Source organism: Peromyscus californicus, unplaced genomic scaffold (genome assembly GCF_007827085.1).
Source record: "Peromyscus californicus insignis strain IS unplaced genomic scaffold, ASM782708v3 Scaffold_8__1_contigs__length_139910024, whole genome shotgun sequence".
Lineage (NCBI taxonomy): Eukaryota > Metazoa > Chordata > Mammalia > Rodentia > Cricetidae > Peromyscus > Peromyscus californicus.
In genome coordinates this window covers 75,795,520-75,812,035 of record NW_026294606.1, presented here as the reverse complement: position 1 = coordinate 75,812,035, position 16,516 = coordinate 75,795,520, and the positions used below count along the sequence as shown (strand labels likewise).

Here is a 16,516-nt window from a genome sequence, read left to right as displayed (position 1 = left end):
GGCGCACACCTTTAACCCCAGTACTCGGGAGGCAGAGGCAGGCGGATCTCTGTGAGTTCGAGGCCAGCCTGGGCTACAGAGTGAGATCCAGGAAAGGCACAAAGCTACAAAGAGAAACCCTGTCTCGAAAAACCAAAAAAAAAAAAAAAATTATGAGTAGTAATTTAGTTATGAATTTAAAAAAAAATCAAACTTCAAGGTATACTGAATCACAAATTTCTATTTCTATGGGTCAAAAAGATCAAATGTCGGCCGGTGGTGGCGCACGCCTTTAATCCCAGCACTCGGGAGGCAGAGCCAGGCGGATCTCTGTGAGTTCGAGGCCAGCCTGGGCTACCAAGTGAGTTCCAGGAAAGGCGCAAAGCTACACAGAGAAACCCTGTCTCGAAAAACCAAAAAAAAAAAAAAAAAAAAAAAAGATCAAATGTCAGTAAATTCACATTAATCTGGCAGTTAAGGAAGGTGGTGCTTACACTCGCTGCTTTGGCACAGGGAGTTGAACAAGTTCTGGTCACTCTGGGAATAGCTGGATTTTATGGTGTGATAGCAAATAAAAGTGTAACTGAGTGAAGGTGGCTGGAGATTTCCAGCTTGAGAAGTTCAGAAGTATCTGTAAAACACATTCTGTATTGATTCACAATTTTTTGTTTAGTCCCCAAAATATGAATCTCTAAATACTTTCTTCTTTGAGTTCTGAGAAACAGATGGGGCTCATTTCTTCCTGTGTAACAGCTCCATGAGCTACAACCCAGTGACTTTTCATTTTTATTTTTGCCAGAGCCCATGTAAAAAGATTTTTATGTAAAAAATGAGAAACAAGAACATTAGGATGGTTTATTACAGGAAGTTTTTACAGGGCTTTGGTTTCAGTGAGCTGCTATGTGACAAAGCAAATTGATGGCAGTGATAGGCTGGTGATGTCATTGTGATGTCAGTACTCCTACTTATCTTACACATGCTTGCTAGTTTGGAACACTTTATTTTGAACTGTGGTACGGCCAACAAGACCACTGTATGCAAAAGCCCAACATGGCTGTAACCGGAGACGAAACTGGTAAGTCCTTCAAGGGGGGTTTACATTAATTCTGCAGTTTTTTCCTCCTTTTAATATAGCGTTTAGGAGTATTTAGGAACTTGGAAGTGTTTTAGGAAGTGTGATTTCTTAGTTGCTTATGCATACGAAGTTTCTTTCTGTGCACGTCTGCACATTCAGCCTGCTTTGTTAAGTCCTCACAGTGCGATTGGTTCTTTCCTCGGGGCTTTCCTGCTCAGTTGACTGAGGCGGTAATCCCGTCCCTCGCCCTGCTTTTCCCTTCCCCTTCCTCCACTCACTGTAGCCGCTCTGCCTCACTGAAATAAGCTAATATTTGATCTGCAACCTGTTGCAAATTCAATCTGGCTACCACTTAAAATATCCGATGTCCATGTTGTAAACAGTTGAGATACTAAGTACTAGCTAGCGCCACACGGGATAGGGGAAAACAGCGTGCTATGAATGGATATTTTCCAGCCTTCTATTTCTTTCCTCCTGCCTTTAAAAAAATGGTCCGCTCTTCAGCTAATTGAGTTCAAAGGGCTGACGTCATTACATTTCCTGGAATCGTGTTTCAGCGGGGAAGTGGAAAAGTTAAACTCCAAGTGAGCTGCACATTGACGTCAGCTCCGAGTCATGTTGTGATTTAGTCAGTTCCTTTCTGCTTTGTCAAGCGCTGCGGACAGATCGCAAGTTTGTTAACTAGTTCATCACCGCCTCTGGCTGCAGGAACGTCCTCAGACCGCATAGCATTTCTCGTAAGTCTGACTTTAGCATTTCTCTTGTGGTATCTGCTTGAAGATGGGGAACACTTATAAGAACACTTGTAATGCTTGCATGAGCACAGCTCAGGGGCTGTCTAGCAAGTTAAGTGGTAAGGTCGTGCCTCCTGAGAGGCTGTCCCTGCACCTGCCTAGCGACAAGTGGACTATATTTAGGCTGAGATTTTGGTGCTTGCCAGATCTATAGGAACTTGGGATTCAGAGTGCCCTCTAGTGTCCAGTCAGGAACATGCTTGCCCTTCATTGTTTCCTCAGCCTCTTCTACTCAACCTTTGTAATCCGTTCATTAGTTTTGCTTTCCTTCGTTAGAGATAAGAGATTTTGTAAGACTCAGTTACCAGTGACCTTTGTCTGGTCGCAACATTGTGTATTCAGTTGGATTTATTTGTAACCTAGTTTTGAATTTGCAGTTGAATTAAGAATGAAGAGGATTCCATGGCTTCCCCACAATTTAGCTTATCAGAGTCAGTGGGGCTCAGCCCTCGTCCTAGATTGAAAAAGACTGTTGCCTTAACCAAGAAAACAGCTTGCACTGAATTGTTTCTCAGATGGTCTGTAAGGAGCTGTTATTTTTGTCGGCCAGTACTTGTTGTGAAGTCTATAGATGTGCTGTAGATGTCTATAGATTGCAGAAGCTCTGGAGTGACTGATGAGCCAAAAATACCCAGACACTATGCAGCATGAATCTTAAAACCAAGGCCTTTTGTGTGTGCATGCGTTTATTTTAGAAAATTATTGGTTGATTTTTTTATTTTAACCAAATTTTAAATTTCTATTCACCTATTGACTTGTCAGAGCAGGAGAGAATATAGCAATACAAAAAAACCTAGAGTAATTAAATAAAATACTGAGTATATTTAAAGGTGAATAATTAAGGAATGCATCTATATTAAAACTTTAGCCGTTGCTTGTGATTACATATTCATATACATTTATGTTGTTAGGATGAATATATCATCCTTGAAGCATTTCCTTCCTATAGTTTGTTTTACCAGTACTAAGCTACAATTTCAAATTAAAAATTTTAAAATACTGAAACTTACTTATAAATGTTGAACTGTGTAGAACATTTTTTCACAAGAGCTGACTGTAGTTTGGAAATGATTATTTTTATGAATCTGTCACTTCTTACAGTAATAGTGACATTTGAAAAAGTGCCATATTGAAAATAATAAATGAAATTTACATCCTTTATTATTAATGAGTGAAAACTGCACATGATGTAAGAACATTTTCAGCAGCATAGCAGAGAGGCTACACTAGACCTTTGGATTCTTGGCCCTAGGCTAGTCTGTTTTGTCAAGCCAAGGACATTTTTAGACCTGTGACTTGAAAATCTTTGACCACAATCAGTATTTTATACCATGACACAGTGGCATGTATGTCTTACTCTGAATTTATATAAAGCAAGTTTCATACACAAAAGTAACACAAAGACAGACATTTCTTTCTATTTTATTTTCTTTTTTGCTTTAAATGTTAGCTTGACCCATGAAATTGATTTTATGACCCATGGTCAATAGTGTTTGCCTGAGATCTAGACATAAATCAGGCTTCTTATATTAATGACTGCTCCAGGAAAGACCTTTGCAGCATCTCTAATAGGGTCATGGAATCTAATATAGAAATGATGTTGTTGCTGAGTGGTGGCAGCACATAACTAATCATAGCACTTGGGAGGCAGAGGCAGGCAGATCTCTGTGAGTTGAAGGGCAGCCTTGTCTACAGAGAGAGTTCCAAGACAGCCAAGGCTACACAGAGAAACCCTGTCTTAGAAAAACAAAAATAAAAAACAAAACAAAGCAAAAAAATAATATTGTTGATTCTGTTGGGTGTAATTTAAATTTGTATTGTCTTTTTTTGGTTTTATTCATAATTGATTATGTTAAGAGCCCAATTTCCTGTCTTAGACCCTGGATTGTAATATGTTATATTGAAGAGGGGTTTCAGAATTGTTAAACAAACTTCTCAACTATTCAGATTTGGAAAATAGTATGTTAGCATTTTATGCAGGAGAACAGGGAATACATACACCTTTGGTGATTTCTGTTAGGAAAATTTGACATAAGGGGATGGTTTTAATTAGAGTTTAATTTTTCAAGTTGCTATTAAAGCAAATTATACTTTCATTGGAAGTAGATAGAAGAACAACCTGCATTGTGTTCAATAAGGCCTTAAAACTCATAGGACAGTTATGATGTTGTCTCCACTTGGTGAATGCATTTTAATGCAATGTTTGGGATAGTTATTTTACTTTTCCCTGTCTTAATTTCCTATGTGAACATAATGCCTAATAAAGTAACTATGTTAACACTTTTACATTTATGTAAATATATGTAAACTATGAAAAATATTTATTACAGGTAAACATAAATACAAGTTAAAAAAGAGCTAGCAAAGTACTCAGATTATAAAGTAGACACAGGAAGAAGGAAATACAGGTTGAAGCATTGGAGGCCTACATGGAGAAAGCCATACTAAACCCTGGAATAGGAGAGATACTTTACATTTATGCTCACTGACCACACAGGGCACGTAGCACTGCGTGGATAGTAGTGCTGTGAGTGAATGTAGATGAGAGTAGGCAGGCACTCTTCTGAGTTACAAAGCTAGCCAGCAGTGAAGCAGCCCTGGTCTTCACAATCCTTTGGTTCTGCTCATACTGTGCTATGCTGCTCTCAAATTCACCTGATACTGATATGTAAATGCTAATGTAGCATGGGTCATAATAGCATGCTAAACATAGCTTTAAAATGTATAAAATGAAGCTAGCACCACTTTAAGTAATCAAAATGGGTTTTTTCCTAGACTGTTATTCTAATAAGGCAATAGGGCATTTATTTGTCTTTCTGTAGGACCTTGAATTTTCAGTATTCATAATTTCCTGTCTTTTTCATAGATTTCCCGACTTTTAAGACTTTCATTGAATAAACAACCTAAGAAGCCCCTTTATGTGTAACTTGGGTTGAATATGGTAATTCTTTCACGTTGTATATAAATTCATCAAAGTATCATATTGTATACCTTGAATATATATAATTTTAAATTGTTGACTATACCTCAAATAAATAAAAGCTGAAAATATTTATTTAAAAATTTATTTATTATTAGTTTGTGTTTGTGTGTGCAGGTGTGTGTGTGTTTGTGTGTGCACAGGTGTGTGTGTGTGTGTGTGTGTGTGTGTGTGTGTGTGTGCAGGTGTGCAACTCATGCTGTGGCATCTGTCCTTCAGAGGACAGATTTGAAGAGTTGATTCTCATCTTCTGTCTTGGAAACCAGGGGATCAAACTTTCATGACAAGTACTTTGACACCCTGAGCTGTTTTGCTGGCCTTAAACTGAAAACATTTAATGACTTAATTCTGTATGGTCTATATGTTATAGGACTTTAAACCCAGTTGAAAATGCTCACTGCTTGCTTAGTCACTTTTATGTAGGATTTTGTTTTCTTAGAGAAAAAGGAGCAATGGGAAGGGAAATTTCTGACAGAGTGGGACACAAGGCATGGAGAGGCCTCATGTGGGAACTAGGAGCATTGGTGTGCTGCTTAAGAGGGAGAAAATTGGGAGAGGGGGTGAGGAAGGTGCCAATAACTTTGTGGAGCTTTGGAAAAGCCACTTTTCCTCATTGCAAGTATAATTGCTAAGTTACCCCTATTGTTTACCGAGGTATCCTTAAGATTAATGGTCCACAGTGAGGTGACATAAAGGTGAGGACTTTGGTACACATGATGGCTTAGGTCTATGATCCCAGTATTCTGGAGCCTGAAGCAGAAAGATTATGATTATGTCCCAGAACACCAAAGCAAACCAACAAAGCCCCTTATATTCAGTCAATGTGTGCCTCGATAAATAAATAATTGAATAAAATGATGGTCCTTTGGGGGTGTTGGTGAAAGCTTCTCTTTGGAAGCTATCAGAATAGGTGTTTGGGGGTATTTGTTACTTATGTCTTTGCTTCTATCTCTGACTTGTTTTTCCTAAGGACTAGGAGTCATACACTCTGGGTCGTCAGACTTGTTAGAAGGGGAACTTCTAGTGGGAAGAATTATTGGTGGTGTTATAAAGCCTTTTAGCTAAATATAGTGTAAGTGTAATTAAGAACACTGTCTTTCAGACATGAAGGGAGGGGATTGGAAGGGAACTAATGCATCAGGTGTCTGCTGTGTTCCAGGCACTGTACTAGACATTTTGACATGCATTGCAGGGTTTCTTGTGAGTATGAAATGAGATAATGTATCCCCATTTTACAGATGAGGAGACTGACCTTGCCCCAAGTCACATGGCTGGTAAGTGGCAGAGCTGGACTAGAACCCAGACCCCAAATCCAGTGCTTTTTCTGCTGTACCGTGTTAGAGCTTGACAAGTGAGGTATGCAGTTCATAATTAGAATTGACAGCTCCAGGAATTGTTTTTCATGCCAGGAGTTAGATGGTTGGAAACACATTATCCGAACCCCCTGCCTCTAAGCTGCTGTGTTAGGTATATCTAAAGTGTATTAGGGAAAACAATACCTTTTGTCAAGAAATGCCAGATTGAATGAGCATGTGGCATCTCATGGGACTTTCTATATCTTTGTGTTAAAGACACAGCTACAATAAAGTGTCCACAGCAAGACAGCTTATTAAATACTCTAGATGACAGCATGTCTATGCAATACACTAGGGAGTTTAAACTTGACTTGATAGGGTACACATAAACCCATTAAGCATCCTGCATACAAAGACCTATGCTAGATTCCAGAGCATAAAGTGGAAAGATACTGTTCTTGACTTGTCTGGAAGTTCTTGCCTTCCTGAGAATAAACTTGGGGTATACTATTACAGCAAAGCATATTTTTCTTATTATTTATCTTCAGTCATGATTTTTAAGCCCTACACATGACCTATGGATTCTCAAAAATTAAAATGAAATTCTAAACTCAGGTGTGGTGCCACCTGCTTGTAACCCCTAGCACTTAGGCTAAGTCAAGAAAATTGAAAGTTTAGTGCCAATCTGAGTGATATAGCAGGATCTTACCTTAAAAACCCTTACAAAAATAGTTTGGACATGGTTAGTACTTAGATGGGAATCAGAGCTGGGCTTTATAAATAATGCATGGATAAAATTATGTCACCAGAGACTGTAGGATGGTTCTTTGAAATTACCACTGAATTTATAGTGTTAGAGACTGATGCTAAGATAAACATATTCTCATAACTTGTTTCAAAGAAATTTGACATTTAGATTCTCTCAAAATAAAAGTCTTTCCCCCAATTACTTTGGTGTACTTCACTAAGACTATATTTGTATATATAGAATTTATCCATTAACCAATGGAAGTGTATCATAGGGTCTTTGGGTTGATATAGGAATCTGTTTTAACTCCTATTTTATACTAATTCCTACTTCTTGTTTGAACTAGTGAGTTGTAATCTTGGGCTTATGTTAAAACAAATAGAATGAATACACATTTGGAGCACAACGGAGCCAAGCTTCCCTTATTTCTCAGAACTAATATACCCAATTCATCATCCCCTGCAGAGGCAAAGCCACTAAATTGTTACCCAACAGGTTTGAAGAATGCCTCATTTGGGATTGCTCTTGTCCCTCATGCTACCAAGTCTGGCTCTCCAAGGGCAGCTATGACTTCTGCAGACAGACAAAAGGGTTTTTGTTTGTTTGTTTTTAAAATACTGTTTTTCATATACATTGCATCTGTGAAGTGGCTCTGCCCTCCTTTGCTTAAAAAATGAAAAGAATGCCCTTAGCAGCTTTTTTACATTGAGAACAGAAAATAGCCAACGTACACATTGAAAGTACAGTGAAACGATTCCTTCTTCCCTTTCCCGCCTTTCTCTCCCTTTCTTTTAGAAAAGAGCTATCTTTATCTAGGGTATGCCAGTGACAGAAGAGCCCCTCACCCACTGCACATTACTAGTACTGTTTTTACACTTGTTTACGAGTAGTCTCAAAGAACGACTGGAAGCAGGTGTGCTTTCATGCTGCCAGCAAGACGCAAGCACAGGGCTGCGTCAGCTTCACCCTCGTCACTGGTTATTGTGCTGACTTTAGGAAGCCAGGGCAGCCTCTAGCTAGGGCATTGTTTCAGCATTTATTGACTTATAACCTCCTTCCTTGGCTGTGGGTAAAAAAAAAGTAGAGGGCTGTGGCCTCCTGTTCCAGCTCTTATCTCTTCTCACAAGATGACCAACAGAGTAAGAAGATGCTAACATGTTAGTTTATCCATTGTTTTCTTCTTAAATATTTAAACTTTAGACATTTGATGAGATTTCCATGTACACAGTGTTTCCAACTGTCATGACAATAAATTTAGGACATTCCTCAAGAAGCCAATTTAAGAGCTTTACTGTTTTTCTTCCATTTTTTCCCGTTATCTTTAACTGAATCTACAGCCAGTTAGATTCCTTCCCGTGCCTTTGCCTTTTCATGTTTCCTCTTCTTATTTTTGTAATTGAAAGGCTTTGAATATCTGCTTCAGGTATAGGCACAGGGAAGTCCCATTTGGAACATCTGGAGGATGGCCGTGTCCTACTTGGAGTATTTGTGATGACATACTAGAGCTGCCTTCTGCTGGTTTGCTAGAGCCGGATGTTAACTTTCAGGACCTTTGTGAGCTGGTTGTGAAGTCAGTGTCCATATGTATTTACACACTTAAATAGAGTCCATTAAAAGCAGCGACTGTTCTCAAATGCTCATCATTTGTAATAATCTTCAGATTGTTTCCATTTGTGAACATTATTCCCAACTTGCCACTGAGTGAGGCCACATTGGTATCTTTGAACTTGCCACAGTGAAAATGTTTGTGCTGTGGAACTCATTAGACTCTGCAGAGCAAGGTTCTCCACTCCTGCCCCCAAAGAACAGTTCCTTAGAGTTACCAGCACATCATTGGTGCAGGCTAAAATGGACTGTAGTTGGAAAGCCTATCTGCGTTAGCCTGAGATAAAAAGTGCTAAAATGTGCTAAGACATGTTCAAAAATGCAAGGGACAAACTAAAGTACTTTTAGCTTTGTTCCAATTTGATAAATAAAATTCTTGATATTTAAGACCCCTATAATAAGAACAATCACTTTTACCTCTACAAAACAATCTCTACTGACATGTACAAACTACACCATTTCTAGGTTAATTTTGTGTAAAATATTAGCTAGTGAATTGGTGATATAAGCTTGTAATACCTTGTTTCATTGCAGCTGCCACAGGTGACATGCCAACTTACCAGATCCGGGCTCCTACTACCGCTTTGCCACAAGGTGTGGTGATGGCTGCCTCACCAGGGAGTCTGCACAGTCCCCAGCAACTAGCAGAAGAAGCAACTCGCAAGCGGGAGCTGAGGCTGATGAAAAACAGGTAAAGTACTGGGTAATATAGAGCCACCGGGAAGCATCACCTGCTGCTGTGTGCGCTTAACATAGTGACTTACTCTGGCTAAGCTGCTTCTCAGGTTCAGTGTTCTATGGCTCCTTGTCTGTGCTCATGTTGTACCTGTGATGCTAGTTTGTCTGCTGGTGAGTTCCTGGTCATTTCATAAGCAGGAGATATATTCCTTTATATTATAAGGGAAATCAAAAGATGTTATTTTTTAAAATAATATTACTAGATTCTTGATTATAAGTAAAGCTTGTTCTATATATTTTGTTAAAAAGTATTGTGACAAGCAATTTTTTAAAATTTTAATTTAATTTAAATTTTAGCACCCCCCACCCCCAAATTGGTATTGTGGATAGAACTTAGGACCTAGGGCATGCTAGTCAAACATCGAGATACATCTCTGACCCTGATTTTTTTTTTAGCTTTTTTATTAGCAAAATAAATTGAAATGTTAAAGCATTTTTTGGTATTTTATCCTTTTAGCTATTTTGTATTGTTTTTACTCCATTATAATAAAGTACATGTTCTTTTGACAAATTCTAGTCAAGTGTAAATACAAAACAACAAAAATCACTCATGCCCTGCCGTATAGATACCTGTTAGTGTGGTAGGAGGTGTGCTTGCAGTCTTCTCTCTCATCCTCTTCTCTATCCTCCTGCCTCAGCTTCCTGAGTCAGTCTCCTAAGTACCACCACTTCTCTCATTTATTATTGCTCCATACTCTGTGTCATTGTTTAGTCATCAGCATATCATATTAAAAGCAAAAAAAAAAGCAAACTTAAATAATATTTTATTTCTATGACTTAATTAATATTAATTTTTTAGTTCTTATTGTGGAGAACGAGACAACTTAGTTCAATTTTCAAAATGAACAGAGCTGTCTAAGAGTTTCCCGGTGTATTTTGTCACATATCCCTCAGTGTTCAATTGTATCCTTACTGCAGGAAAATGAATCAGTTAGGCTGGGCCAACCGCTTTGCTTGTCTGTGGCAGAGGCCAACTGTGGTTATTGACTCATCCGATGTTACCAACCTAGTTAACCTACAGATGTGGCAGCTGAATCCCTGAAACTCAGCTCTGAGTTCATCACTGCCCTGTAAACTGGGTCTGGACTTAGATGATTGTGTTCACTGCATTAGTGGTCCTTTAAATGACAGTCGGGGAGCTAGAGAGATGAGTCAGCAGTTAAGAGCATCTAGTGTTCTTGCAGAGGACCTGAGTTGTTCTGTTCCCAGCAACTATATCAGGTGGCTCACAGTACCTTGTAACTCCAGCCCTTCTTCTGGCCTCTGCAGGTACCTATGCATGCATGCACACAGAAGCTTGCACACACACACACACACACACACACACACACACACACACACACACACACTCTCACACTCACACTCTTAAAGACTGGAGTTAGCAGTTAAGAGCACTTTCTGTTCTTGCAGAAGACCTGGGTTTGATTACCAGCTCTTGCATAGTGGTTTATAACTGCATGTAACTCCATTTCTTAGGAAACTGGTACCCTCTTCTGGCTTCCATAGGCACCAGGCATGCATGTGGTGCACATACATAAATACTGGCAAACATCCATACACATAAAAATAGGGCTAGGTGTGGTGACATACACCTTTCATCCCAGCACTTGGGAGGCAGAGGCAGGTGGATATCTGTGAGTTTGAGGCCAGCCTGGTCTACAGAGAGAGTTCTAGGCTAACCAGGGTGACAAAAACAAACAACAAACACCACTACAAAAAAAACTTTATAAAAAACAAAAATAACCTTTTAAAAGATTCAATTTGATATACTGTGTGACTTCATAAGTTAGCTACATTTACCAAACTTACTGCTTGCCTAGATCATTAGGTGAAGTGTATACACAAGAATGGGGTGATACACTGGAGTGGAGGAGTGTGTGCATTAGAAGTAGGATTATAAAAACAGAAACAATTATCAATAGTTTGTCTCGGGTCATAGTTTTTCATCAGCAATGTTTTGTTCAGAAATCCAAGAGGGGCTGGAGAGATGGTTCAGAGGTCAAGAGCACTTGCTGCTCTTCCAAAGGACCCAAGTTTGGTTTCTAGCACACATAACAAGCTGCTTAAAACTGCTTGTAACTTCAGAGCTAGCACCCTATTTTGATGTTCACAGGCACCCATACACTTGTTTCTCTGTCTCTGTCTCTGTCTCTGTCTGTCTCTGTCTGTCTGTCTCTCTCTCTCTGTCTCTCTCTGTCTCTCTCTGTCTCTGTCTCTGTCTCTGTCTCTGTCTCTCTCTCTCTCTCTCTCTCTCTCTCTCATATAGAAAGGGCTAAATGGGTGGAAATGGGTGGAGCTCACAAGACTACCTAGTTGTGTTATAGCTGCTTTGTTAATTCTTAAGCCAGGTGATGGCATACACCTGTATTTAAAATATATAATTAATAATTAATAGAATATATTTTGGCTACAAATAACTAAAGGAAATAGAGGCTAAAACATGTAGTCGGGTTTTTATCTTTATGGCAGGTATAGAGGTATGTGCAGCCAGAACAAAGTTCATGGCATCCCCAGGGATCCAGGCTCCTCCTTGCTGCTGCATCTTCAGACTGTACAGTTTGTTGTCATGACCACAGGATGGCTGCTGCTGCTCCAGGTGGTGTCACATAGGAAGAGGGGAGGATGGTTGTGGTCAAAGAGTGCAGCTGTCTCAGTCTCTCTTCAGAAGATTCTTCTCTAGAGACATTTCTGGCAGCTTTTACCTACATTTCATTGACTAGGACTAGGTCCCTGCTATAAGGGATTCTGAGGAGCACCACTTAGCCTGCTAGCATCAGCACCAGTGGCTCTTGGTGACTCAGCATCTGCTTAGCCAGTTTCTAGAGCTTGCTCCCCCAGTTCCCTCACAGTCTCACAGCTCTTGTGAGGCTGGGTGGTTACTTGTCTCATTTTGCAGATAATGAACTGGAGTTGGAAATAGTTAAGTGGCAAGTCGGCCATGATCATAGAGCCAGAGGAGACAGAAGTGGGGTATGCTGTCTAGCAGTTCTTTCTTTCAGAGCCTTCCTCTGTCCTTACACCAGGGTCACCTCAAAAGACCCTTGACGGAAAGCTTCAGACTGGACTTCATGGAGAGAATGCAGGTTTTATAGTTAGCATGAGTGAGCTCATGTACCGGCTGACATTGATACTTAATTATATCCTACCTAGTGGTCAGCAGTAGCTTTTATTCCTCTGCAGTCCAGTCACCATTTCCTGTTATTGTGACTTTGGCTTTGAGACTGTCTCACTGTGTGGTCCAGGCTGGCCTCAAACTTGTGGTCCTCCTGTCTCCCTTCGCCTCCTGAGCACTGGCGGTGCAGGTGTGCCGCACGTCGGCTTTATCCTTTTCCTGTGTAGTTCACCTTGTTGTTTCCTCTCCATGCTGAGGATGGACTCAGTCAAACACAAGCCTGCAAACTGAGCTATTAATAGAAGAAGCAGGTGTTCTCCACAGTGGAGAATACTTAGGAATGTTCCAACCACTTGTGCGGTCACTAAAACTCTGTGCCCGGGACATTTTGACTCTAGTCACATCGTACATACAGTGTAAGATGGGGTGTGGATATTTATAGTAAGTAGCTCAATAAGCAAGAGTTTAAAAGCTGACCACCCCACAACACTGCCATGTATTTAAACTTTCATTTAATGTTTGTATAGAAAGACTGTCTTCCTTCTAGATTTAGAATTTAACATATTTATTTCATGATGAAAACATAGATATTTTTAAATCAATTTCAGTTTCTTGGTGGAAGAGAATTGAGTTGCATTCCCCAGCTGGCAGGCCTGTGTGCTTGGACATGCTGTCACCCCCCTGGGTCCACTGGATTGCTGTGACACTGCTCTGTCAAGCTCCATTTACTTTTGCATGTTTTAGTTTTATTACCCAGTTGTCTAGCTTTAGTGAATTCACAGGGTGAGTGAGTACATCACTCTTGGTTAGGAAATGGGGCTTGTTCTTTTCCTGCAGTCCATCGGGATTTCAACATTCCTTTTCTGCTGACTTGCCTTGCACAGAGAAAACAAATCCGGTCCATGAGAGTCAGTTCTTCTAAAAATACAACAGTTGGCTGGGTCTGTCCCATGTGTCACAGTTGGGGGTTAGCATTGCCGACTGCCATTGCGGCAACTGGTGTTTAGACATGCAACCTTGCCTTTGGGAAATTCAGTTGAGCAATAGTGACTGACAGTTTCCGAGAGCCGAGCACTCCCAAATCAAGCTTTATCAGAGGCCTCTCCTGTGGAGGAGTTAAGTGAAGTTTAGGCCGTCTTATCCCATGCTGAAAAAAAGGAGAGAAAATCGGGCACTGCTATTGTTTCCTGTAGTCATGCATGAACGTGACTAACTTGTCTTTGTTAGCTTCAGTTGTTTGGTTGCTTGTTGGTCTGTCTTTTCCCTTGGGTTGCTTAAAGTTCTGTAAAATGTGTTTAGTGTGCATTAAATGCCAGTGCTTAGAGAACAGCATAGGCTACTCTTCTTCGCTACTAGCTTCCATTTTCATAAATTTATTTATTTATTATTTATTATAGGCTCTTATATACCCTAGGCTAGCCTTATGCTCATAAAGTAGCTGAGGTTGGCCCTGACCTTTTTTTCATTTTTTGTAATTACTTTTTTATGTGTGTGGGTGTTTGGCCTGAATGTATATCTATGTACCACTAGTGTGCCTGGTAGTCACTGTAACCGGAAGAGGGTGTTGGATGCCCTGGAACTGGAATTACAGACAGTTGTGAGCCACTGTGTGGGTGCTGGAGTTGGAATCTTCCAGGTCCTCTGGAAGAACATCCAGTACCCTTAACCACTGCTCTCTCCAGCCCCTGGCTTTGGACTCTGATTCTCCTGTCTCTGCCTCCCAAGTGCCAGGTATGCAGACATGTGCCACTATGCCAGTTTCCTTTTTATAGTTTTAACTGTGGCATTCTGACACTTGTGAGTTTAAATGATCTGCATTGTGAAATTTCGTGTCACGTTACTCCATTCTTTAATTTTCACAAGCAGCATCATAAACATGTATGTGTTTTATTTATTGTTATAATTTATCAATGTTGTGTTTTCCATTCAGAAAACTGTTCCTGGCAGTCATGGTTGATCATATTTTGTTGAGAGTTAGTACTGAAGCATACAACTGTTCAATATTGGCATTTGAGATTTCATAGGATTCTTCTAATCGTTTTCATCAAATGAAATTTTCTCATTGTGATGAGTATGTGTATCTCTTCAGCTAAAAATTAACTGAAAGGCTTGAACGGTTCTGTAAATGTCTTAATAGAGATTCCGCTAGGTACGTGGTCCTCTTGTTGCTGTTTATTGAACAACACAGAGGGTCATTCTTAGCATGGCATGGACGCCCCAAGAGAACACTATCTGGGTAAAACTGCCCGTGCTCTTCAGTTGTTCTGTCGTTCTACACGAGGCACGTGTTTCCTTCAGTTGTTGTGTGGCTTTGTGTAACTGTCCTCAGGTCAACTGCTGCTGCTTGGGGAGAAGGGGGGCAGATGTTCACGGAGCCACTCTGGATTGTGCTGGGAGGTTGTTCCTGTAGTCATTTGCCTTGTGTTGGTTCCAGGGAAGCTGCCCGGGAGTGTCGCAGGAAGAAGAAAGAATATGTCAAATGTCTTGAAAATCGTGTGGCTGTGCTTGAAAACCAAAACAAGACTCTCATTGAGGAACTCAAGGCCCTCAAAGATCTTTATTGCCATAAAGCAGAGTAACTGTGTTTGACTTGGACCTTGTTTACTGTGAACTCTAATCGAGGCAGGCGATACAGCATCCTCCTAATGGCCGTGTGGACTTGTAGATGGGTCTCTTAACCCTTGCTTAAGAATCCAGTTTGGCGTAGGGTGTGAATTGGGCATACTGTTCCACGGGTTGCAGCGCAGCTCTACTCACATGACCAAGCTTGCTCTGTTGTCAATAGCATGCAACATATGTTTTGTTTGCCCTTCTGCTTCTACTTTTTCCAGGGAAGCTGCTAAAGAATGTCGACGTCGAAAGAAAGAATATGTAAAGTGTCTGGAGAGTCGCGTTGCAGTGCTGGAAGTTCAGAACAAGAAGCTTATAGAGGAACTTGAAACCTTGAAAGACATTTGCTCTCCCAAAACAGATTAGTAGAAATATTTAACTATGAACTGATTACAGCATGTACAGTTGCTTTTGAATGCAATACAATATATAGCCAGCAAGAATTATGGCTTTTTCCTTTGTATCATTCATCTGACTTTCTAATATCTAACATTCCTAAAATGCTTCATTGTATTTAAGTAGCTCTTACCTCTAAGGTCAATTTTTTTAGAAGAGACAAACTGTAAAAAAAAATGTATGTAACAAATTCTTAAAATGAAATATTTGTAAGACTTGTTTCAGTGCAACCTATTTGCAGTTCCCAGTCTCTCTGTCATGAGTAGTGTCCTATGCAATAAAAATTTTGCAGGTTTTAAGAATCATTTTAGGAAAGGATGATCAAAGGCAGTGCATCCAGCAGTACAATAAAATCAAACCACAGAAATACCTCAGGAAAGAATGAAAGGAAGTGCATCTTGATGACATGGCTATGTGAGAAGAATAGCCTAGAAATGAATTTGTGCATTTATAGATTTTTATAATCGTCACTTTGTAAAGAAAATATTGTATTGCTGTCCTTGAATGCCATAGTTGAAGACAGTTTTCAATAGAACCATGTTGGTTGCTCTTTGTAGTATTTGGTGTTTATTTAACTATCTGAACATTAACTGCAGCTTTTTACTGTGTATGTAGTACAAGTAATCCTACAGAAGTTTCTTCTGCTTCACTATTATCTAATGAAAGAGACAACATACTTTTGGTGTCTGGAGTGAGTTCCAGGAACATGAACTTATTGCTGCACTGGGTCATGAGCCTTGTAAATACTGGGCCGTTTCATCAGAAGGGCAACTGCAGGGCTCCCAGGAGCAGAGTACAGTGTAGAGCACTGGCCTGGCATGTGCAAGGCCACATGTTCAGTCAACAGCACTGTGACAAAACTGAGTGACAGTGTTTGAAGGGAAGGCTCAGGGCTCCACACATGGGTGGGAGGCTGAGATCAGAGGTCAGCCTTTGTGCTGCTCTAGGCTTCCTGCCGATGGTCTGGAAAGTTCCTGCTGATGACCCTCCATTGTGAATTATTGCTAGCAACCTCAGGTATGTTAAAATTTAAAAAACAACCCAAGATTTCATTTTTAATTTCACAACAGCTTGAAGTCTACCATGGATCAACTTTGTTTTTTGTTTGTTTGTTTTAATGCAGCTGTGTGCATTTATCATGTGGGTCCAGGCTGGCCTTGAACTCACACTCCTCTTGCCTCAGC

At 40.1% G+C, this 16,516-nt stretch overlaps 1 protein-coding gene across 18 annotated transcripts in view; it reads left to right on the top strand.

Moving 5' to 3' along the window:
* The window catches only part of Crem (cAMP responsive element modulator), a 79,904-nt gene extending 64,016 nt beyond the window's left edge, over positions 1-15,888 (top strand). For 7 of the 18 annotated variants that reach the window (XM_052729528.1, XM_052729529.1, XM_052729526.1 and 4 more), the window contains 3 exons: positions 6,067-6,102; positions 9,011-9,167; positions 14,761-15,273. In XM_052729528.1, coding sequence (XP_052585488.1) covers positions 6,067-6,102; positions 9,011-9,167; positions 14,761-14,905 — 338 coding nt within the window. In that variant the 3' untranslated portion in view covers positions 14,906-15,273. Of the gene's footprint in view, positions 1-432; positions 1,055-1,091; positions 1,792-6,066; positions 6,103-9,010; positions 9,168-14,760 lie in introns of those variants that run through there. The other 11 variants (XM_052729527.1, XM_052729530.1, XM_052729533.1 and 8 more) reach the window with 9 other exon arrangements.
* Positions 15,889-16,516: the final 628 nt, after the last annotated feature.